The sequence below is a fragment of the Nannospalax galili genome, unplaced genomic scaffold (assembly GCF_000622305.1).
Source record: "Nannospalax galili isolate Female #2095 unplaced genomic scaffold, S.galili_v1.0 scaffold461, whole genome shotgun sequence".
Taxonomy (NCBI): domain Eukaryota; kingdom Metazoa; phylum Chordata; class Mammalia; order Rodentia; family Spalacidae; genus Nannospalax; species Nannospalax galili.
In genome coordinates, this window is record NW_008349975.1 from 10,991,565 (window position 1) to 11,017,278 (window position 25,714).

A 25,714-nucleotide genomic window follows, 5' to 3' on the forward strand; every position below is an offset into this window, starting at 1 on the left:
AGAGAGAGAGAGAGAAATGTTGATTACTCCTAATTCAAAAGTGCAACTACTAGCAATAACAATAACTTCAGTTTATTTCTACTTCCTCCATATTGCCTGCAAAGTGTTTTTGTAGATTTTAAATGAAGTGATATTTTACATTGAGTTGGGCGCTTTGTAATTAAAAGGAACACTCACTGAGATAGTGCCGTAGTTTGGTCAGATGGCTCCAATACTTTGGCAATCTGGAATCTAGAATAAGTAAGTGAAATACCTGTAGAGTAAGAAGCGTCCTGCTGAGCACCAGCTATACATCATATACTGTCTAGAATTTTCACATCAATTAAATAACCTAGGCATGCTACATTTTTTTTTTAAGAATTACAATCAATCAATGATTATTATCTGCAATGGCTAATCTTGGTTGTCAATTTGACTGGATCTAGAATGAACTGAAATGAGACAGACTTTCTTGATTGGATTACTTGAAGCTAAACCCTAAACGCTGGTGTTGCCTTTTGATGGCAGCCCTTATAAAAGGCCATGGCAGAAGGGAACTTTTCGCTTTTTGCCTGCTTGCCTTCTCTCTACATTTTTTTCAAGTAAACCTAATGTTTATCATTAATTTATCAAGGTATAAATACTAGACTAAGGATTGAGCAAAAAAATATAAGTATACCCAAAGCCACTGCTTTTTAACCTCATATAAATTTATTAGTTTTGTTGTTGTTACTACATGGAGTATCTAATAACTCTTTGTCATGAGTGATTGTCACACTGCCTCTGAGATTACTTTTGAAAAGTATTGAGCAGAAATCTAAGTATACCCAAAGCCACTGCTCTTTACCCTGGTATAAATTTACTATTTTGTTACTACATTATTTAAGTATCTAATAACAAGTCTTTGTCAAGAGTAACTGTCACACTGCCTCTGAGATGACTTTTGAAAACACTTGTGTCTTTCTCCATCTTGCTGGTAAATTTCAATATGCATGAGCAAAATAATGTAAAAAAAAATCTCTTTTCCTGATGTGACCAACATTGGGTTTCCCTATGAATATATAGCCTTCCTGAGGAAATAACCTCTAAACTATATTATGTGGAGCACAGATGAATGTTTAGTAATTGTTAATGGTTAATATGCCAGTGACATATTCTTTTAAATATTCTAGATAAATTAAGAAAAGTAATATATTAAACTTTAACTCATAGCGCATTTATAAATTAATAGTTATATTCTCATTAGGTTTTCTAAATATTTTAAATAAGGAACACTAATAAACAAAATTTTAATAAATGTATGACATAAATTTATAAAATTATTGCCATGCCCGTATCAGAAACTTACATAAAATTACTTATCATGTGCATATTGTTTGATCAGTGCCATTACTAAATCATATGCCATAAATTCAAAATATAGTCATCCAAATTTATGGTGTTCCACTTGTTTTTATTCATTTAAATCTACTCTGACCATTTCATATACCAACAAGTTCATCAATGAAGCAAGTTTTAGCTTTTTACCATAATCCAAATTGAAAGCATCATGTTTCTGGAGAACACATAGCCGCGGAAACCAAGCATGATAACTGCCAGTGACCTGCGGTCAAGCCGACTTGGCAAATGCTGTTTCACAGCATTCTACAGATTACTTAAAGGAGGTTGAAACATGGAACGCAAAGAGCAAATAATGATGCACTCTTAAGACTTTCCTGGTACCAATTAACCTAATAATATTAAATCATAATTGAAACATTGCCATCTTGCATGGCATTGCTACATAAATTGCATGTGTTTCAGGAATTCTGTTTTATAATTTGTATTGCACAATTATCCTTGTTATTTCAGAAAATGGAAATTTTAACTTTACATATGACTGTCATTATAAACATGCTTAGCATTTGCTTTTGGAGCTAAATGCAGCAGACCTTTAAACAACTTGTATTCTTCCCCCCCAGCAATGCATCTATTTGGCCTCAACTGGCAGTTACAGCAGACTGAAAATGACACATTTGAGAATGGAAAAGTGAATTCTGACACCATGCCAACAAACACTGTATCATTACCTTCTGGCGACAGTGGTAAGAGAAAGAATTATGTGTCTTGTGTTTTCTTTTAACATCCTTTTCTGTAAACTTGTTTCTAACCACAGTCACATTCAGTGTATGTGGGAAAGAAGAATGGTTTAAAAATGACAGATATCATCTGTATTTTTCTATCATAGCAGTTTTATTAATTTACTTGGAAAGTTGAAATTCACACTCTTATTACAGGAATAATATAATTTTCTGCCTTCTGGGAGCTGATGGTTCAGTTCTTCCCTTCTCGACTTGCAAGTGTGTATTAAGTTTTATCTACAAATGGATTAAAGTTATGTCATCTCTTATGGTATCGTAGGTACACTGAGTTTTCTTCATTGGACTTCTATGTGGAGTTGGAATACTATATTAATCTTACTATAAAAGCTTTTAAATATAAACTGCATTAAAGAATTATTGACCTTCCCTCATTGCCCTTTCTCTAAACCTTTAAGATTTTGTACTTTGAGACTTTTAAATCAATTTCCTCTGAATTAAAAATGGAATTTACATGGTAAGAGAATGCTGCATTTCATTTTTCCAAAATAAAACCCCCCAAATATATGCATGCATACACATATTTATGTTGTATATAGCACTGTATTATTTATTGCATACATGTTCACATCTGGCTGTTGGTCTCCTCTGACATTTTGCAGAGCATGCTGATATTCTTTATCTCAAAGCATGCTGACAGAAATATCTTTGTGTCATGTGATAAATCTTTTGCTGTAAGAATTTCCTTAGCTCTTCTTCCTCTAGTTCTTCTCTAGTGATTTCATATTACACTTTACCTTCAGTGATGTTCATCTCATTGACTAGTTTCTCTGCAAGACTAGGAAAAGCTGGTACCTCTTTAGTAACCTGTTCTGGTTCATGCATTCATCTACTGTCAGGCTGCAGTTTGTAACATGTTTTCAGCCGTTGCCCTCTCATCTCTTTTGGGGGGGCGGGGGTGGACAGCTGTTGCGACAGAGTTACCCTATAGCCTCAGCGGACCTGGAACTCCCTGTGTAGATGTGGCTAGCCTCAATCTCATGGATAGCCACCTGCCTTTGCCTCCTGAGTGCTGAGATTAAAGGTGTGTGCCACCACGCCTGGCTTCCTAACACAAATTATTTTAACAATAATACTTTATGACATGTCCCTTCCTCTTTAAGGAGACCAAGGAATTTTATGAAACATTAGATTTTTTTACCACACCAATTAATACTCCCCTTCATAGTAAGGAAGCTATGAAGCCTTTTATATAAAGAACTATAATCTGGTACCTGACGTCACCACAGGTGACTGACCATAGGGCAGTCACTACACAATGGGTTAATGGCAAGGAGTTTTCACAATTGAAACTGCAAGTAACAAGTTTCATATAATAAACATTTTTACGTCTTTTATGTGTATGAGTATAGTGCCTTCATGTATGTGAGTGCACCTGTGTCATGCAATGCCATAGAGGTAAAGAGAGGGCTTTGGATTCCCCTGGAACTGGAGTTAAGAACGGTTCATAGCTGCCATGTGGGTGCTGGGAATAGAACCCGGGTCCTCCGCAAGAGCAGTCAGTGCTTTTAACCACTGAGCCATCTCTCCAGCCCCTATAATAAACCTTTTTAATTTATTATTTTTATTTTATTTTATGTGTATGCATGTATTGCATTCATGTATGTAAACACCCCTGTATTGTACAATGCCCATGGAGGGCAGAAGAAGGCACCAGATCCCCTGGAACTAGAGTTACAACAGTAGTTAGCTGCTATGTGGGTGCTAGGATTCAAACCCAGTACTTCTGCAAGAGCAACCAGTACTCTTAACCACTGAGCCATCTCTCTGGCCCTCATATAATAAAATTTAATTAGTTTTACTCCTGTTTGTTTTTACACATTGATAACACTGTAAACAGATCAAGTAACTACACAGAAACTAAGAATATTTTTTGCTTGTTTTGATTGAAACAGACTATCTTAAACTGGATGATTACCATGACAGTAGCCAAATGATGCTTATTAATCACAGAGATCATTTTTACAAACCAAACAAAATTATATTAAAGAAATCAATGCTTAGTGTGGATAATACAGCATCATAACGTTATTAATATGAAAACAGCATAGCTAACTAATTTCATGGTACCCAAAATGCACAGTACTGAGAAAGCTCTGTTCAGCGATACCCACCGAAAGCTCAGTGCTGGTTCCTGGTGTGTTTTTTTGTTCTTTTTTCCAGGGAATATATTTACTCACATCATCATCTCTAGACTCATATAAGTATATGTTAAAATCCAAGCTCCTTACCTATTTACTTTGGCACCTTGAGCAAAAAGAGTAATTATTTAGATTTACAAGAAAATTTAGAGTAGCCCTGGAACAGACTACCTAGGAACATATCAGCTCCGGAGTGCTAGAAGAACATCATTCCAATGTAGTTTGAGAGATCTCTATGGAGTCAGAATCCTCTAAAATAGTTACTTCTAAAACTATTGACTAAAACAGCAATAAGAAATACCTGCTCATACCAATGTTTTCATATCATGTGAAAAGATTCTCATATTAATACTTGTTCTTATATTGAGAAATACACTCTAGTATTTTCTATTGTGTTTCATTAAACTTCCCCCAACAAATGTCAATTACAACCTGTTAAAATAGTTTTATAGCCAGGCATGGTGGTGCATGCCTTTAATCCCACCCAGCACTCGGGAGGCAGAGGCAGGCGGATATCTATGAGTTCAAGGCCAGCCTGGTCTACATAGTGAGTTCCAGGACAGCTGGGGCTACAGGGAGACCCTGTCTCAAAAAGACAAAAACTAAAATAGTTTTATAATCTATAAAGAACTAAAGTTTCAAAACTACTTTTCTGATCATATACATAGTTAATATGTGCCATTAGAGTAACTGTATATAAGTTTATCCAGAGTAACTTCTTCCAATTTGTATGAAGAAATGTCCCACAAAATGGATGGTTAACAGCCCTCACCCCCAACATCAGTTAAGAACACTAGAGAACTGGCCCTCCAGCTGCCAAGTGGACTAGGGTAGTATGAAAATTTCTGTTCAAGAAAAGAAAACTGTCGGGCTTGGCTCAGACCTTTCATAAAATGTGACATAAATAAGTCACTTGTCTATTCTTTTTCAAATAGCCCAACCCCCACCTCCCATATTGTAAAGATTCTTCTTTCTCAAGTGAAGGTTCTTAGCATTTAGTTCTTTGAATAATCATTGCTTGGTGGGGTAGGAGGAGACTCTTATCTGCAAGAATAGAGGTACCTAAAATCTGTTCTTTTAAAAAGAGCTCTGTCCAGAGAAGCAGATCACATGAGACTATAGCTCTAGAGAAAGCCTGAGAACTCTGCACAAAAGCTCACTAGGAGAATTAACTGTGCCAAGCATAATGAGAAAATTACTTCACAGCCTGTAAATGCAGTCCTCTTATTTATGCAGTCCTAGTTTATACTTATTTCGCAACTATAATTTTAAGAAACAAAGTCACTGTGCTCATGACTCTGAACCTTTCCTGCTAACCTTTAATGCTGTACCAAAGCTTCTGGTTCATGAATAGCTAAAAGAAGAATCCACATCACATGGCATGATCCTTTACTGAGTATTCCTGAGACATTCTTTGACTGAAAAGTTTAGAGATAAGATAACAGAAGAGCAGGGTTCAAACAAGATTAATAGAAATGGACAAAGGGAATAAACAGGTAAGATTAAAGTTTGGAGCTCAAATAGCTTCTTTCTAGAAACTAAAATTATTCCCCTGGACCAAGAATTCATTTAGCCTAATATACTGGAAAGAATTGCACAGGCCTATACTTAAATGCTAGCTCCTTCACTTATTTACTTTATAACTAGTTATTTAACCTCTTTGAGCCTTGATTTCTTTACATGTAAAGAGGGAATTATACCACTTACCTCTTGGCTTACCAACCTAAACGGTCTGGCTCCCTACTAGATTTTCCTTAGAGCCTTACAGCATTCCATCCTCCATACACTTCAACAATTATTTTTAACCATCCTACTCTGCTCAAAATTCCATCTTGCATCCTATTAAACAGAAAAGTAGAAAACTTCATAAGGAGTTTTCTTACCGTCCTGTAAACAAATCTCCATTCCTACATATAGTAGTTACTTTTCTGATTGTTAGGACAAAATACCTGACAAAATCAAGGAACGAAGTGTTTGTTTTGACTTACCATTTGATGGTAAAGTTCACATTGAAAGGGAAAGTGTGGTGGACTGTGAGGCAGTGGTCATATCGCATCTGTAGTCAAGCAAAGAGAGTTGAATGCTGATGCTCTGCCTGCTTCCTCCTTTTTTTCAGCCAAGGACATCAACCCATTGCTGCCCATATTTAGGGTGGTTATTCCCACTTTAGTTAACCTGATCTACAAACACAGTAACAGATGTGCCCAGAGATGTATCTCCTAGGTGATTCTAGATCCTGTCAATTCATAATCAAAAGTAACTGTCATTCTCTGTTTGTGAATCTCTCCTTTTACTGTCCCCCTCTATTCAAAAATAATCAATATTAACTGTCGTTCTCTGTTTGTGAATCTCTCCTTTTACTGTCCCCCTCTATTCAAAAATAATCAATATTAACTGTCATTCTCTATGTTTGTGAATCTCTCCTTTTACCGCCTCCCATATTCAAAGTTATTTTTTATCCTACTCTACATCTTTAAAATCTATATACTATACCAACATCATTCAATCATCACATAAACATTCCAATATCTCTTGCATTTCAGGGAAAATAAAATCCCTTTACCATTTCCTCCTCCTCTGGCTCTACCCTATCATTCTCTTCTAGACAGATTCTTAAACATAGTGTGTAGGTTCCATGAGTCTAATCTTGCCTTCTGGGTATCCTATTACAGTCTTGCTTCTGCGGTATTCCTTTCATATGACTGTCCTCTCTCACCACCACTCATTGACATATAATGGCTTCCAGGTCATCCACTGCATGTCAATAGAACTAGTGGGTTTTCTTGGCCTTTTCTTATATATGAGTTCATATTGTATCATTTAAAAGTTGATCTACTTTTAATTCTATTGAAATATTCTCTCATAGCATGTTTGATACCACATTGACCATGTCTTTCTTCCTTTTTCCATAGCAACATCTATTTGATAGTGAGCTCACCTCCCTTACCTGATCCCTAAGCATGACTATTTCTCAGAGCCCTGATCTTTGAAAATTTAATTACTCTGGGTCTCTTTCACTCTTGTCCTTAGTTACATTCTATGTATTCTAGACTCCTAAGTCAATAAGTACAGCCTGTATTGCTTTCCTTAGACCTAGACATCAACTATATAAAATCTTCCTATGTCTCTTTGGAGCACCTCCAGCTGTTTTCTTAACATTTCAAATTCCAAGTGTCTAAAACTGAGCACATGGTCTACTTTAGTTATCTAGCACTATATAACAAACCATACCAAAATTCACTAGCTTACAGAAACAATTTTTCATCTCTCCTCGCTTTACCAATTGCTTGGGAAGTTCTTGTGTTTTTGCTGTGGCCTCTCATGAAGTTATTCCCAGATGTGTGAGACTATCCAAAGCTTCCACTGAGCTACAAATCCAAGATTGCACACTCACCTTGCTAGCAGCTGATGTTGTATGTTGATTTATGCTCAAATACACTGTGGCTATAGGGAGGACCATCTTGAACATAGCTGTCCATGGGATTTAGGTTTCTCAGAATGCAGTGGCTGGTTCTAAATAGCACTCTCAAGAGAGAGCATTCTCAGAAGCTTATACAAGCCACAAGGCTTCTAAGACTTCTTCTGATCGGATACCACATATTCTAGGATGTCACTTTCATCAGAAAGTCAAATAACCAAACTGGGGATGTTAGCTTAGTGACAAACTTTTTGCTGAACCTGTATAAGATCCTAGTTCAATCCCAACCCTACAAAAATGTTTCATCTAAGATCAAACCAACTTCACAGTGAGGGGAATTAAGTTTTCTTAAGTATGTGGTAGGACACATTGTACAGGGGCATGTGGGATAGGAACTATTGCTATGACTGTCTTTGAAAAACACAGTTTCCATAATATCTTTCCAAATTTGCCTCTCTTTCAGAGATTTCTATATCAGGAAATAACATTGTTATTGACTAGTTATCTGGTCCAGACGTTCAGGAGTTGTATCTGAATCCTACTCCCTCGCCTCTTCTGTTTAACCAAGCAACAAGTCATGATGATTCTAACACTATATCTTTTGAAGCCTATCATTTTTCACTGGATTACAGCCTATGTTGTCTCTACTTTTGCCCATCAATTCTTCACACAGAAATTTATGATGACAATACCTCATCTGACCCCCTTCAATGACCTAGATTCTAGCCACATGCCTTTAGGTGACTTACAAGTCTCTCCACAGCCTGACTGTTCATCACACTGTACTATAATATAGAAACAATATAGCAGAGAGATAAAAGCGGTGCACTCTGCAAACCAACCTCCAGGCTTCCTATCCAACTTTTAGTCATTAATGCTTGTATTACTTAGGACATAATTTCTTTGTCTCTACATTTTCTCAGAAAATAAGGGAACTCATAGTATTTACTTCATAAGGTAATTCTGAGTACCTAAATACTATAAATTATGTATAGTACATAATACATGCCTGAAAAAATACTGTTATTCACTATTTAATATGCCTTCTTTGCTAAAATGTAGAGCAAAGATTATTATTTTCCTGCTGCTCAAGCCCAAGCTCTTAGCATAGTTATTAGCCTGGAGTAACTGGCCAAACGTCTTTAAGACTATTTGTTGGTTGAATAAATGAAAATGACGTGTAACGTATGTAACAGGCCAACACACCGTCTTACTTATAAAGTATGTGCATTGCAAATATTTGTATGGTATAGTAGTTGATAATTGAAGCTCTGTAGCTTCACTCACTGACCTTCTCTAACTACCTTTTTGTATACGGAGTCGTAGTATGGTTTAAATTAGATAATGCATATAGGATACCAATCCAAAATGCACTTGGGATGCAGATGCTGGCAGATCTGTGTGAGTTCCAGGCTACCCAAAGCAACACAGTGAGATCCTGTCTCAAACCCAAAATATTGTCCTGAAATTAGCATCAGTAATGTCCTCTCAAGCAGTATTATTTAAGTTTTTAGTTACTTGTATGACTGGATTTTATGAAAATAATCTTATTCTTAATCTTCCTTTGAATGCACTATATTCTTTCATTTTAGATTTGTTGCACATGTGTTATATGGTATGCCCTGAGCACAACTCTGGGCAAAATGCCAGTTGGCAGGAGAAGGGAGTACCTAAGACTGTCACACGCACTTTTTGCTGTGAATTGCTAGACAAGTGAGAAATCAAGCAGAAAATTGCAATAGAAAGAGTAGAGGGTACAGGTCTGGACATCGCAACACCTGCTTTATTGGAAGAGGCAATGAGATGAATGGCTAATTTGAATAATCTAGGACTAAAATGAAAAACCATAAGTGTTGGTTAGTGTATCAGCACCTGCTGTCACTATGACAAAAATACCTGACATAAACAACACTGGGGTAGAAAGATTTATTTTGGTGCCTGGTTGGAGGACATGTTAGCTGTCTTCTTTCTGACTTTCTCATTTTGCTCCTTTATTCCATCTGGTCTCCCCACTTGAGATGGTGCCACCAACACTGAGGGTAGATTAATCCTCTCTATAAAGATAGATATGGTGAGGAGTATATCTCATAGGTGGGTCTAAAAATTACAATTGCTCTTAAATTTGTGTATGAGTTTTCTCAAATATGAGACAGCTTCAGAAATTACATTTTATAGAAGGTTAGTGATTTTCAGCCCAATGAAGAAACAGGACTAATGGGCTACAAGAGCCTCAAGCGTTATTCAATATTGTTTATAGTATTTGCATTATTGTGATGTGTAATAGTTCCTTAATTAGATGCCATATTGATTTTGTCCATTAAACTATGTGTACAAAGTACTGTGTGTTATTCTGCATAGCTCATAAAATAACACTCTGTATCCACAATGCTAAGTTATGGCATGTGGTTGTTTATAAAAAGATACATTAACCAGCAGATCTTCAGAGTCAGGATATGAACCCAAGGTTAGAGCCTAGAATTGGAGTGTGGAGTATTGATTTTACATAAGGGCTAAACTTTGCTTCTTGTCATCTTAATTATTAGTGCCTCTATGGGACCCAAGATGATAGTATTCACCCTCCTTAACAGTAGTAGTTACACTTTGACACTTGGGGTTTTTTTTTTCTGCTTTCCATTTTAATCACTATAGCCTGGTTTGCTCGTATCCTTTGCAGACAGCAAACTCATAATATGTGTAAGGAAATGTTTACTATTTTATAACTTTCGGTGGTTTGCTGATGGTATAACATGCCAAACTTCTTAATTAACAGCATGATTATGAATACTCTATTTTGTTCTTATTGATAAACTCATCTATGAAATATTTCTCAGAGATCAAAGTATTTTTTAAAGGTTTTCTTTAAAACATCTTTTTACTGATGCATTTTCACATAAGCTGGGTAACCAATAAGACGAGGAGCAATAGCTTTGTGTACATGGTCTCTTTATGTTTTTACACACCCTGACAACTGTGTTTTAAGGCATTAAGACTGTTCACAAATGGAAAAAAAAAATCACAGCAGGTAAAAAGACAGCTATTAGCGCTCCCACATTCAGGCATGCCAGGATGTTTTGAAAAAATTCTTCAAGATGGTACCCTGTTGATTCGAAGGCTTGGGACATCTCATTCTTACTGTGAAGGCTTTAATTGGTTTGAATTGCAGCCTGCAAGCTTTGAGTTAGAGTACTGCAAGGGGCTCTGTGTTTCCTCCATTTTTCCTTCTTTGCCTCTTTACACACCTTGCACACAACCTTGTATTTCCTATGATCAATCCCAGGTTCAGGCTCTCAGGGTTCACAGAGGTAATGATCTCAGTGAGGGGCATGAAAAAGCCCTAGAACTGGCCTTCCTTTTATTTCCTGTGAAGCCAGAGTTTTCTGGAATTCAGGACAAGATGAAAGACTTCTGTTTCCAGGCTTTTCTCTAAGAGACATGGGGGCATCTGAAGGAAAGTTCTATGCAAGTATTTACAGATTTGTCAAATAGTGTCAGCCACTTGCTGACTTCCAGGTATATGCTTACAATTAATACAAAAACATTTGGAGAAATACTACCAAAAATAGTATATAGACTTGGCCAAATTAAAGATGTACTATGACTCAAAAAACGACAGGACAGTTTTATAAAGTCCCCTTACAAAACTCAAATCTTACTCTGATACTCAGATGAGCAGCCTAGGCAAAAACAGTACACTTATCTAAGCTGCCATTTTTGTGGAGAAAGATATGTAATATCCTTCATACCTACACTGCTCATTGTGATCATAATGAAAGGCTGGGACTGCATCATCAACCTTTTAAAGCCGCATCCTAAGATTTTAATTCGTAACATATAGCAAAATAATTTGAAACAAATAGAAGTTAATGAGCACTTGAAACAAGATTTATATTTCATGAGCAAATCTAGAAAGATAAAAGATCTTCAGAGTATCTTGTGCTCGCCCCTTAAACAAACTATCTATACAAATTTGAGATTTTTTTTAATTTCCCAAGATCATATGATAGGTTCTTTTTAAAATCTCTTTTCCTCTGTATTAAATTATGGGTATACTTACTACTTGTAAATACTCAACTGAATATGACCTAGTTACAAATGTGTTCAATGTTTTGGTAATTATGAAACATAAAAGGAAATAGGTATTGGAAATAACTCTTGTTGACATGAGTAAGTACTGTTTCAAATAGCTTATACATACACTCTGGTTTCTCTTCAGATTATATAAATCTTTCACCTTTTTCAAATAGCTTATTCATTCGTGAGTATTAAAAAATAAAGAAAAATGTATTAATTCTATTCCTGTTTTTCTTTATTAGAAATATAAACATGAGAAATCTTGCTATAAAATAAATGGGCAAGAATATAAGGATTTCTTTTAGAGTGAAACTATTTGGTTCTTTTGAAATCATTAGTGGAACATCAAAAGTCAAATTGTGATCTGCTTACAAAAAGTGTGTTGATCTACAAGGTGGCACTTCTAACAGACTTTGTCTCCAGTTTTATTGAAAGCAAAGAATGGGCAACTACCCTCTTTGAAAAACATTTGTTATACAATTTTTAAAATCCGTTCTTTGCTAATTCTGTATACCATACCAACAAAGCCTTTACCAGGATTTAGCAAAATTCTATTAACTGTATCTTTTTTTTAACTTCTCAGCATTTTGCTTCATCTGGCATATTCAGAATCAAGTGGAAAAGTAGATCTATTGTCCATTTCAATTCACCTTTGCTATTATAATATTATTAATGATTTCATCTCATTATATTCTTTAAATATATCCATCTCATTAGCTCAGTTAATTTATGGGAAATATCTACTCTATAATTTAACTGACAGAGCCAGTATTCATTAAAATCAAATTTACTCTGCCAGAAAAAAAAATCTGATGTATTTTTTCAGTTCAAATAGTTAATCTTCATTTTGTCATAACTTTCCAGTTCTGAGTGTCTGCTCTAAGTCAAGAGAAAGGTGAAGCTCATATCCTTTCATAAACTGCACAGTGGAAAAAGAAAGACATTGCAGTATTTTGCATTCCTTGCCTTCTCTCTGTATCAGTATGAAACTCTTCTGTAGCTAAAAAGCATTCTTGGACAATGACTGCGAGGCAGTCACATGGTCATTACACAAAATAGTAGCCTTCCCTTGTCGGTATATCTGATTTCCTATTATGCCAACAGTCCTTAGTCCCTCTTTTGTAACTCCACTATAAGACAGAGAAAGGTACCAAGACTTGCTTTGGGTTATTGTGTCTTGAATAAAAGAGGCATCATGAGCCAAAAAACCTAGAGCTTGCCTTTGCTTAACATAGAAAAATTTTATGCTACAATATAGCCTATCATGTTGGGTTTTAGATGCATGAGAAGTATGCCTTTCTGCTATGAGGAAAGTACACGCAGTGAAGTTGTTGAGGTTCTAAAAATTAATTCCCTAAAACCGAACCCTTTTCTGGTTGACAAGTCTTAGTGATGTTCTGGCTCCAGCACAGAACCCTATGACCACCATACGTGTGAGGACTTCTCCCAACCAGCAGGCTTGCAAAACAGTTGTGCAAATGATACAAGCCCCATGTCTTCTACTTCTAGTCAATTCTGACACTGTCTACCTGGAGATAGAGTTTGATCCTTTAGGTTCAAGGCTCAGTCTCCAGGACTGCTCCTCCCCATTTCAAATGACAGTCATGAACCCCAGGTTGTTTAACCTATATATTTATCCAGCCAACTACAAATCAGACTTGCCACAATGCCCTCCCCTCCCTTGGTTTGACTGATTTCCTAGAGTGGCTCACAGGACTCGGGGAGACTAGGTTACCTGATTATTAGAGAGGACATCACAAAGGACACAGATGGAGAGATGTGGTGGATGCTACAATGTGGCTGTTCCTGAACACAAAAAAAAAGTCTGACTCTGGAGTCATTTAAACCAAGAGTGAGCCCAATCTGTTCTCAGAACTGTTCCCATCTAATTTCTCTTGGAACTGTTCATCCAACAATGGCATACTCTATTTATTTAAATAATTCATCCAGCATGATATGGGAAAAGAGTGAAGAACTTCACCTTATTAGGGAAGAATTTGTCTCCCTAGCCCCTTACTCTTCTTAATAAAACCAAATTAAGTATGCAAAAATAGGTTCCTGGGTAGAAACATCTTAGATGAACAACAACAGTTCAAGCAGTTAAAAATATTACTGAATAAATCGAGATATCTGTATAAAAAGAAGTCAAAACATTCTCAGAGTGGTGAGATTATTTTTTTTCTCTTTTCATTTAATTGTGTATTCTAATTTCACTAAGGTGAATTATAAAATAATGTTATATGAATGATGCATAATTTATAACCTAAGAGTTCATATATAAAAAAATTACAGTGATTACTGTAACTCAATTTTGAAATTTTATTTCTTATACCATTTTATATTACTGAACTGATTCAAGAAAAATAGACCTTGCAGCTTAAGGGTTGTTGACTGCCATGATTAGATACAGTGGGAAAGAAGAGAGGATACAAAATTGTAAATAATAGCGTTTTATTAAGCTTCCTTGTATAACCCCCTTCTGCCTCATACCTGAGCTATTGTGACTATATCCTATTCAGTCTCTATTCCCAGGCTTTCTTTACCACTGTACTTTGCTGTTCCTGAAGCAATGATTTCATTTTACCTTTAACCTGGACAAAACCTTTAATGGGTCTCCATTTAGCAGTAGTTGTCCTTTGCAGCTGATGGTATATTTGTCACTGTAGGATACAGTAGTCCAGGTAAAATGCAACATTTAATAGAAATACACTTGCTCTCAAACCTTGGATTTATCTGTGAGTGAATTTATTGTGATTTGCTTCATACCCTATGTGCCATCAGCTGGGTGTCTGTCTGCTTTACCCATTTGTGGTTGTGGGTCATGTTTCTCAGTAATCTTGAATTCTGTTTCTCTTGATACAGAAAAAATGAGGAAAAGAGAAAGAAGAGGGAAAGGGAGGGAAGGAGAGAGAAACACAAGAACAAGTACCTTTGTCATTGCAATATCATTTGCTCATAACTTCTGCAAATACCTGTTTTTAGAATATACCAAAAATGGTGTACATAGTAGCAGGATTTAGTAAATATATACGTCCTCTGGAAAAGTGATGTAATAATGTTTATTGATAGAATGCAAGTGCAAAATGCAAAAAAATGACAAACACATAAATATATAAATAGCTTATTCTTTAACTTAGTATTTGAGACTCTCTACAAATGAATACTATTTTCCTTTCCAACTTTATCTCTGATTACTGTCTTGATAAACTCATTAATGTCTTTCATTCATTGGAGGCCTAAGCAGTTGCTTTCAGACCTCATGTCATCGTCACACTAGTCCAGTGGTCATGTTGGCATCCTTATTTTCCAGCTGAGGTTTAATGTCAGAGGTTTCAGTCTCTTTCTAAATGTTCCTCAGCTAGTGACATGGTCAGGATTTAAACTCAGGTTTCTGTACTCCAAAACTTCTTTCTTAGCCAGATGCATCAGTCTCTGCACACCATCACCAGAATGTATGTCCATCTTCATGGACATTTTAAAAAATAATATTTTTCCCAAACTCAGAAATCTTGTTGAGTTAGTCAAGGCTCTGTAGTGGAACAGAGCCAATAGAATGAATAAAATAAAAGGAGATTTATTAGATTGCCTTGCACAGTATGGTCTGGGTGATCCAACAATGGCTGTATTCACATTGAACAGGTCAAGAACACAGTAGCTCCTTGGTCCATGAGTCTGGGTGCCTCAGCAGTCCCAGTCTGACACTGTGGAGTATTCCTGGAGAGCCACTGGTCTTCAGTCCACATTGATGACAGGGAAAGAGTAGCAGTGGTGGCAGCAGCAATAGAGTAGATGAAGTGGCCAGTGAGAGCAAACGGAAGCAGGTAAAAGCAACGCTCTTTCTATCTAGACTCCTAGGGGAAGGTGCCGGCCACATTTATAGTGAGTCTTCCCACTTCAAATAACCTGATCAAGAAAGTCCATCACAGGTGTGCCTAGAAGCTTGCCTTTTAGTTTGTTCCAGATCCAGTCAAGTTAACAACCAAGATGAGCCCTCACGCTTGACCTGCTTGCCCTCAGAGTCCAGCCTATAGAGGTATTGCCTTCCTCAGATCCTCAGTCACATGAATCTTTAGATTATCGCTTAGTTTATCAATTTGTACATCCCATCTCCTTAACCAATACATTTAGCTCAGTGATGACAAGCTATTTAAGCTAAAGTAAATAATTTGCAGGGTACTACTCTTTGGGTTGTATTTCTTATTACCGTGTCAGTGCTACATCCCTGGAAGACACTTAATAAAAAGAATGCAATATTAAATTAACAACTTCTCATAGATAGAAAGTCTCTCCTCTCATTAGGAGAAGATATAATTCTCAGATTTGAGATTAAGTTCTAAAATTTTTGAATTAACAAGTTCTCTGGAGGCTATATCCAATTTAATGAAAAAAGGGGAAAAAAACCAGTAAGTCAACTTTTTTATCACTTTAAACAGTTGAATGTGATAGAGGATAATTTGCCTTCTGTTTCTTCAGCTTTCCCGGACCTTTTCTGCCTGCCTAAGAGCAGCAAATTGTAAAACCTCTCCCATCACTAGGAGAGTAACTAAGAAAGGACCTTGGCTAAGAGGTAAAGGGGATATCATACCGAAAAAGAGATCTTAGATGTGTTTTCTAGAACCAGTTGGTGGTTCTGGGAGATGACAGGGATTCAGGAAGCAAAGGTTTTTGTTCCTGTGGATTGAAGGTCAGTGGGGGGGGGGGGGCATAGTGTGCTTGCTCACTGAGAGTGATCAAGAAAGAGGAAGTGACAGCCTTCATTAAGACTTCTCCCCAGCGTCTTGACGACTACGCACTACCCCTTCTCCACCTCCAGTAACATACCTGAGTCTTTCATTTGTTTCTGGCATATGGCTTAAAGAGGACTACACTGAATCAATAACATTGGTTGGCTAGGTTGGTCACTTGCAGATTAGCTTGGAAATCTCCATAACCGTTCTGCTTTAATTCACACTCTGCAGTACTACGGCATAGTTAGAATACCTGAAAACTACCAGACTAAATCCCTCCCAAGAAATAACAAGACAAATAACAAGGAAGACTGTAGATGTGTAAACAACTTCAGTAATCAGTGTACCTTGGGGGAAGTCAAAGGATTTTGACTTAAATACCTTAACAAATGTTAAATCAGAAATAGGAAAGCAATATTTAACAAAGAAGTTTTTAAAATGAAAATAACGTGGGGGCATCTCGTGTGTCAGAAGAAGAACAAATGTCCGAACACTGAGGGAAATATACCGGTTTGAAAAGAAACCTCTTATTTTAATTTTTTGTTCTTCATCGGTGGGTCTCTCACATTCAGGAAAATTAGGTGGATTTACACAAGAAAATAACACCATAGATTCTGGAGAACTTGATATTGGCCGAAGAGCAATTCAAGAGGTTCCCCCCGGGATCTTCTGGAGATCGCAGCTCTTTATTGATCAGCCGCAGTTTCTTAAATTCAATATCTCCCTTCAGAAGGATGCATTGATCGGAGTATACGGCCGGAAAGGCTTACCACCTTCCCATACTCAGGTAAGAGTAGGTGTTGTCATCAGTAAAACACAGACTACTAGTTTGCATTTTCTGTTTCAGAAATTGAGCTCTTTGGTGAAGTCGTCACTGCTGAATGGATCATTTGCAATAAATAGCAGTTTGAATGTAGCTTGTGCTTGTGTGAGATGTTTGAATCAGTAGAAGGAAGAACATTCTTTTCCTGACTTGCTTTGCTAATAATTGGTTAAAATTGCTAAAATTTGTGAGCAACTTAATGAACTTTGAGCATCATTGGGTATCTTACACACTATAAATTTCCAAGAGTCTATGGTAACTTCAAATGGGTTTTTACCTTTCTTAGACCAGATGCATAACATATTCACCTTAAATGTATTCATTCAGTTAAAACATTTTTTGAGATTTATGTCAGATTTATTTTTAGTGAATAGATCATGGAAACATGAGCCTAAGCATGATGGTTATAACTTCTGCAATTCAAACTAGTATTATTCTGAACCAAAGAACAGTGGGACAGATAGACAGAAGGATGTTCATAGAAAGCCAACCATGATAACATTAGTGTGGGCCTCAGATTAATGAGTTCAAATCATATCCGCACAGTAACAGCTGCAGCTGGAGAACCACTACCAAGATTTCCACAGGCAAGCAAGACACGGTTGTCCAGGCCCTTAACCACAGCTACTCCAAAAGCCGAGCAGAAAGATTAGAAGCTCAAAGCCAGCCTGACAACCTACTGAGACCCTTCCTCATAAATTACAAAATTTACCAAAAAAAATAAGTAAATGAAGGATTAGGAATATTATTACTCAATGGTAGAACACTTGCCTAGAATCTAGGCAGTCCTAATACCCTTGGTTCATTCCGTTGTACCATCAAAGGAATAAAAAAAATATTAAAGTCCACAATACTCAGTCACAGTGTGTAATTTGGAAATTTTAGTTTTGTGATTTAAAATTGGTCCTATAGGGGATGAGAATAGTACAGGAGACTCTGGATTTCAATATCTAGCTCCAGGGGAAAACAAAGGTCACATAATGTCTGAGAGAAACTGAACTACTTACTCTAAAATTGGAAAGTAGACTTTTCCCAAGATTTACCTATCATGCTGGTAAGTAGGGAAATTTCAAAAATGTGGTTGATGGTTAATTAAAATTAATACTTAGATGAGCTTAACGTATTTCATAATCAGTTGGTTTCTCCATAGGATTTCATGCTGATTTTTTATAAAAGAAAGACAGAATTTTCATCTGTACTTCATATTATGTAATTCTGTAAGAAATTAATTTTCTATAATCCTAGAATATAAATTGGCCAAATACTAATAACTCACATCTTGAAAGGCTAGGTAAGATATTCAGCATGCTTTCCCTAGTGTCACTGTGGATTGGGTTTGTGTACATATGTGGATTTTATGGCTATGGAATTGTTGAATAATATGCTGCAGGGTATTCAATTCTCATATCCGTGTTGTCCAAGTAAGTGCTTTGGATCCATGGACAGCAACTTGCTGTGATTTATTTATGTCCAATTTTAAACTTTAGTTTTGACTCCAGTTTATGTTATATTACACATGACTCTAGCTAGGATTTAAGGTTTTTTTGAAGTGAAAGTGAATCTATAGAACCTAGTTACCACAGACAGATTGTACTTACATTAATAGTCCAGTGAAATATGGAAAACTACTTCTCCACTGAAACAATGTATGAAATTAAATTATTTCTTTCCAATTCAAGTAATACTCCTCTTAGTTAAACACAACAATATGTGTGTAATTTTAAATTTCCCCAAAATAATTTCAGACAAAAAGTGTATATTATGCATGTTAAAAGTTTGCTTAAGGATGTATAGTGGACTTTTTGCAAGAGGCAAGGTTAGGAGTTCAAGGCCCAGTGGGGCTAAACAGCAAGGCCAGGCATGGTAGCACACACTTCTAATCGCCACAGAGGCAGATGGATCTCGGTGAGTTCCAGACCAGCCAGGGTGAGACCCTGTCTCAAAAGAGAGAGAGAGAGAAAAGAAAAAGAAGGGAGGAGGGAAGGATGGAGAGAGGGAAAGAGGAAAGGAGGGAGGAAAGAAAGAGGAGGGGGTTACATGTAAGATTAGGAAAATAAAAGGTACAACTTCAGGATTTCTCATAATTGTTCCATTATTTCAATACAGTACACATGATATCCACTTTTCTTTTCTACCACAATGTATGTATTTATGTAGGTAATGCATTTTCTTAAGCTTTGGTTATTAGAGTTCCTTCCTCTGGTTTGTTCAAGATCAACAGAGCAAACAGCTATCTCTGAGTTCAGTGTTTAAACATGAAATATGCTCTAAAGGAGCCCAAACTGAACATTTCTCTGTTTCTGGGGAACATTCAATAAATCAACCTGAAATAATTAAAATTGGACAGCAACTAAGAACAGTCACTTGAGTTTTGAAAGTCAAAGCCTTTGTGACCCTTTATGAAACCATCCGTTTCATTGTTTCCAGGGAACCCATTTACTTTCTTCTCCCTGATGCCTGATCCATTCTCCTTGGACACTTGGAAGCTTAAAGGAAAGAATTCAGTGCTTTGCAGCTCCCATGCTATGACACATTAATGCACTTGCCTGAAGACTGTTTTAGAATGGAAGGCATAAACATGAGTTCTAAACATACCCCTACCACTTCTTGAATTATGTTGTATGTGACCTTGTACAAGTAACTTAAACTGAGTTTCTGCTGCTATTGGTAAAATGAGAGAATTGAGTCAGATGGTCTCTAAAACGTTTTCCTTCTCTGTGCTCCAATGATATACAGCAAGATTATCCCACCAGCAAAAACTTGGGGGAAAAAGATTTTAAATGCTGAACATGGTGGTATACAACTATCATTCCAGCACTTGAGAGGCTGAGGCAAGAACATTGGGAGTTCAAGGCTAGTCGGGGCTTAATACCAAGACTCTCCAGAAGCAAAAACAAAGTTTATTTAAAGACACAGTTCAGCATTCATTGATGCGGAGTTCTCATCACTTTAATGACAGAAGTTGAATTAAACATATGGATAGTCGTAGCTTTTCAGAAGTAAAACTACCTAGATACCTGGAAAAGACTATTTGCATTTTATATAGCTGATTAAATAGTCAACCACTAAAAACAAACATAGCCAACCTTTTCTTCTATTGATTTTACAAAGTATCTTGTTAATACATTGAAGTTCAAAGCAACTTTAAGGAGGACTTTAAAATGTGTGCATGCATGTATACGAGGTAATAGCATAAGAATTAGGTAATATAAGAAAATTGCCCTTAAAGGAAGCTAAAACAGTTCCAATTTAATGAAATCTTCATGACATGTGTTGTCTTGTGATAGCTTTCCAGAGTAATGAGACTGAAGTGTTAGCTAGTTCAAAGAATTTTGTGCTGAAAATAACATAAGATCTTAAGAGTCCTCACCACAAAAAAAAATCCATATACACCTCCATCTTAGGAGTAAAGCAAAGCTCAGTCTTGCTCATGTGGAATCACTTTATACCCTAGAACAAAGGTTACTAAATATGTCCCATTCCATATGATTTTGTTGTTTTGGGTAGATAATTTGATTGCAGTATAAAGTAGGGAACTTTTTTTCAGGTGTTTGAATAGCTCTCTGAAGTCATGTGTGAAATGCTTCTACAAAAGAACCTAGAACTGGTAGGTGGTTAAAAACCATCAGCTACTTCTACCACCACCACTCCCAACACCCTGTCTTTACCTCATTGTGTGACAATGGTGCAAATGGCGATCACTATGGTAGCAGTAGTGATTGACGATGGACTTGAAAGACTAGTTAAAATTCAGAATTCCTTCCCTTTTACTTTTTCAGCTACTGAATATGTTGTTAGGAAACAAAACTACTTGTACGTATTGGGCCATAAAAAGAAACTTTTTTCTCTTGATTTTCCATGATAATATAAATATTTAGATCTGAGGGCTGGAGAGATGGCTCATGGTTAAGAGCATTGTCTGCTCTTGCAGAAGACCTGGGTTTGAATCCCAGCATCCACTTGGTGACTAACAACCATCCATAACTCCAGTTCCAGGGATATGAAACCCTCTTCTTCTGTCCTCCTTGGGCACTGAAAGACATGGGTGCGCTTACATACATGAAGGCATAACACTCATACACATAAAGTAAAAATAAGTAAATAAAGTTTAAAAATATTTAGATCTGATAAGTGGAAATGACTTATTTGAAGTGAAGACATCCTTCAAAATTGTTTAGTTAATTCTCCTTTGACCATTAGCGAACAGAATTCCAGTAAACTTTATACAAGTAGCTGCACAGGTCATTATTTCCATACTTGCAAGAAAAATGAAAAAGTTTTCAAGTGCTAATCAAGTTAACATACATTTTCATGTTACTGTCCAAAGAACAAAATGCTTTTATATTTAAATAAACATTTTAATAAGTCAGAACCTCAATTATATATTCTAAATTCTCATTTTTTTAAAAAAAATTCTCCTCTTTTAAGATTTACTTTTTTTATAATGTCAGGCCTGGTGGTGTACACCTTTAATTCCATCACTCAGGAGGCACAGGCGTGGCTCTCTGTGGGATCGAGGCCAACTTGGTCTGCGTAGTGAGTTCCAGGTCAGCTGGGACTACAGGAGACCTTGTCCAGAAAAAAAAAGATTTACTTTTTTGTGTATATATGAATGTCTGCCTACATGTTTGTATGTGCACCACATGTACCTAGTGTCCATGGAGGCCATAAGAGGGCATCAGAGACCCTGAAATTGGAGTTTCAGACAAATGTCAACTAGTATGTGGGTAATATATGGAACCTGTGTCTTCTGCAAGAGCAGCAAGTGCTTATAATTGCTGAGTCATGTCTCCAACCCCTAATTTTGTTTTTATTTGATTAGGTTATAAAAGTTATATTGGGGGCTGGAGAGATGACTCAGCAGTTAAGAGCACTGGATGCTCTGGCAGAGGACCCAGGTTGGATTCCCAGCACCCCTATGACAGCTAACAACCATCCATAACTCCAGTTCCAGGGAATCCAGCACCCTCTTCTGACCTCCAAGGGCATTGCAGGGCACCGGTACACTTACATACATGTAGGCAATACACTCATACACTCATTAAATAAAATATTTTTAAAAAATAGAATTTTTCCTTTAACAACTTCTGATGGAACTGTGTTTAAAGACTGTTAGAAAGTGAAATATTAGTGACTTGTACTTGTAGTACTACAATCATGATGATTTATGTATAAACTCTTTATCTATACACTTTTGTGAGCTTTTATCATAATCACATCTCAGAAACAAAATGAAACCAGATAAGAGTGTACAGAAATAGAATCACTGTAGTTTTAAAGAAACTATTAACTAAAAGTTTTTTAAAACTATATTGGAAAGCCTTTTCAGTTGCAGTATTACTATGCCAACATTATAATTACGTAAACAAATAAAATGCTGACTTTTAATTTTAGGGTTTTTTTATGACTTCATTGTTTTGTTTTTTTATTTTTATTTTTTTAGAAGAAACATTTCATTACAGTGCATGTAGGTACACCATGTCCATGCAATGCCCCACAGAGTTAACAGTTTCCAGAGCAAAGATACATCTCTTTCAAAAGTAGCTATAATATTTTTAGGTTTGCTGTTGAATTAATACAGTTATACAATATTATACTCAGTATAAGCCCTGTAAGACATAAAATTAAATGAGGTTTTAAACTTTAAAAAAGATCTCCATTTCAATATTAAAAGTTTCATACAGAAAAATTCATTTTTAATACAAGTGACACTAAGATGCACATGTGTTTCTAATCTCTTTATATCTGATTATTACTAGTCACAGTCAGTTACTTTCTGAGCTCCTTGGCATCTGAGCATGGATATAAAGTCATCGGGTAGATTTCAATGGTAATGCTTTTCACATCTACTAATTATTATTATTTTTTAAATTATTTGTTTCATAACCAGATGATTAGAAGAGGCATTTCATTACAACAGCATTGACATATTCAATAACAATTTCCAGAGCTAAGATGCAGCTTCCCATATGGCATCCTACCATAGCTTCATTCCCCGGACTAGAGCTCTTATACTCTGTTATCCCTTCTACTGTCCGCTGTGATGTCGTCACCCCCAGCCATTCCCCCCTACTTGCCCTTCTGGTGAATCTAGTCAGCCTATTTAGAGGTTTTTGTTTTAGGAAGGTCAGCTGTTCCTCATCTAGCAGCAATCGGTTGTCAATATTCCTTTAGATAAAATTGGGGTCTGCGGTTCATTTTCCCAGTTCTATGCTGGGTTACTATCTGGGAGTCCCTTGGGCCACCCTGGCCAACAACTCAAAAGAAGGTATCCCCTATCTGGCATTGTTGCTTGTTTTGTAGCCTTTAGTTATACATATGGACTCTTAAAAAATTATATTGCGTGGCCCAAACTCAGAAGATACTCGTTCCCCTAGACCTATTGCTTGGAAAGGTCTGTTTCCTGGAACTGTGCTGATGAAACTATCTATCTGTCACGCCCTCCTTAGAACTGTGTCCCAAGTCCAGGCCCACCCATAATTTTTTTTCAAAATGTTTTCTCCAGTTTCATTTGGAGCAATACGAGTTTGCCTCCACTCTGATCTCAACAGACCGTCAGGCTTTTCACCCCTAGTTCTAGAGCATCTCATTCATTCAAGGTCATTTGTCCTTCTCACCATCTTTCACTATGTACAGAGGAGATGGGACACTGACCTTTCAGCCCTTTGATATGTTAATTCTCAAGTATGCCCACATTCTCTCATTCATTCATTATTTTCTTGGGTGGAGGACAAACTTGAAGTTGCCTAGGAAATGAGATTAGCCAGATCACAAGACACAAGAGCACATGGTTTTGCCGGGTTAATTAAGTCAGTCCAGATTGTGTCCATTTTTGTCATTCCCACCCTCAGTGTCTTCTAAATTCACCGTGTTATCTCTATTTACAAAATGTTATCCCATTGCTATCAATCATATTACATGTTAAATTCTCTAGTTCAACTCTTCTAAACACCAGTGTTTGTGAGCAATCATAGTAAAAACAATTGTTAGCTTTAAGAATGACTGACCTCATCGTCATAACTAGGCAAATGGGCTATTACGACTGCAGTTTCATCAACCTCCCTCGGCATGTTGAATTTGATGAAAGATGTAAAGGCACCTTGTTGCATGTTTATTTAAGTTTTAAAAAAAGTAAAACCTGTTGATGGTTCGTATGGTAACATTAAGGTCACAGGAGAGTAACTGCTGTGATGGAAATGACCCCAGCTTTGCAGCAAGGTGCACCTGAGTTTACAGACCAACTCCACTGCTTCCCAGGTGTGACATCCTGCTATGGCTCCAAAAGAGTCCTGAAGAGTAGCTATGAACGCCTAGTCCAGAGAGTTGCTGTGAGGATTCAGAATAATCCCAGTGCAGAGTAAACAACAGTGGCTGCCATAGCACTAAGCAGGAGCAGAAGGTCTTGGAGGTTCAGAGTCTAGGTTAAATAGGCTGGTTTAGAGCATAAGTTTAGAATATAAATTCATGAAGTTTTCATGTTTAGACCCCCAAACTGCCTTAATTTACCCAACTTTTCATCAGTCAGGAGAACTGAATAAATTTGGAAACCTTATCTTCCTCAGAGGGAAAAATGACCTCTCAGTTAAAATGCAATGGTATGCAATAGAAAGCTCCTCCCATCCTCAGAAATGTCATGTGTACAAGGCTTCTGCCATTTTGGACTTATCAATCAAGAGCATCTTTCCAGCATTGTATTTATGCAAAAGAGAAAAGCTTAAATAAAGAGCATAGGGAAGAGTGTGTAGTAAGCACATTATTTCTGACTAGCATGGTTTTCCTTGTCCTCATTCCTAGTATGATTTTGTGGAGCTCCTGGATGGCAGCAGATTAATTGCAAGAGAGCAGCGGAACCTGGTGGAATCTGAAAGAGCCGGGCGGCAGGCAAGATCCGTCAGCCTACATGAAGCCGGCTTCATCCAGTACTTGGATTCTGGAATCTGGCATCTGGCTTTTTATAATGACGGGAAAAATGCAGAGCAAGTGTCTTTTAATACCATTGTTATAGGTGAGAACCTTCCTCAAAGCACCTTTTTCCACCTACAGCCCAAATCCTGTGTTGAATAGAAACTAAATTATCTTTACCAAATTTGAGTGATTCCTCAGGAAATAGGGGCTATGCAAAAATGTGCTACTTTTAAGTTGCTCATTTGTGAATAGTGATAGTCCCTAAATCCCTATAAGAAATATTATTTGAAATTACTGTGGGGACAGAAAAGATTTTCAAAAATCTGCACTTGAAGTGACACTGCTTCGCATCACTATGCAGATAATCTAGTATAAGTGAATTCATTTGGGGGTTAGAGAGAGAGAGAGCCATACATAATTGCTTCAACACCTAGCTAAAATGATCAAAGTGACCATTTATCTTTTGAGAGAGGTGGGCTTCACTCAAATGCTCTCTCTTTCTGTCTTCTCCA

General features: G+C 36.7%; 1 protein-coding gene across 4 annotated transcripts in view; it reads left to right on the forward strand.

Annotated features, from left to right (window-relative positions):
- Tenm3 (teneurin transmembrane protein 3) overlaps nt 1-25,714 on the forward strand; it is a 654,883-nt gene that overhangs the window by 494,287 nt on the left and 134,882 nt on the right. For all 4 annotated transcript variants that reach the window (XM_029570439.1, XM_029570440.1, XM_029570441.1 and 1 more), the window contains 3 exons: nt 1,941-2,063; nt 17,047-17,261; nt 25,092-25,302. In XM_029570439.1, the coding sequence (XP_029426299.1) occupies nt 1,941-2,063; nt 17,047-17,261; nt 25,092-25,302 (549 nt within the window). The remainder of the gene's footprint in view (nt 1-1,940; nt 2,064-17,046; nt 17,262-25,091; nt 25,303-25,714) is intronic.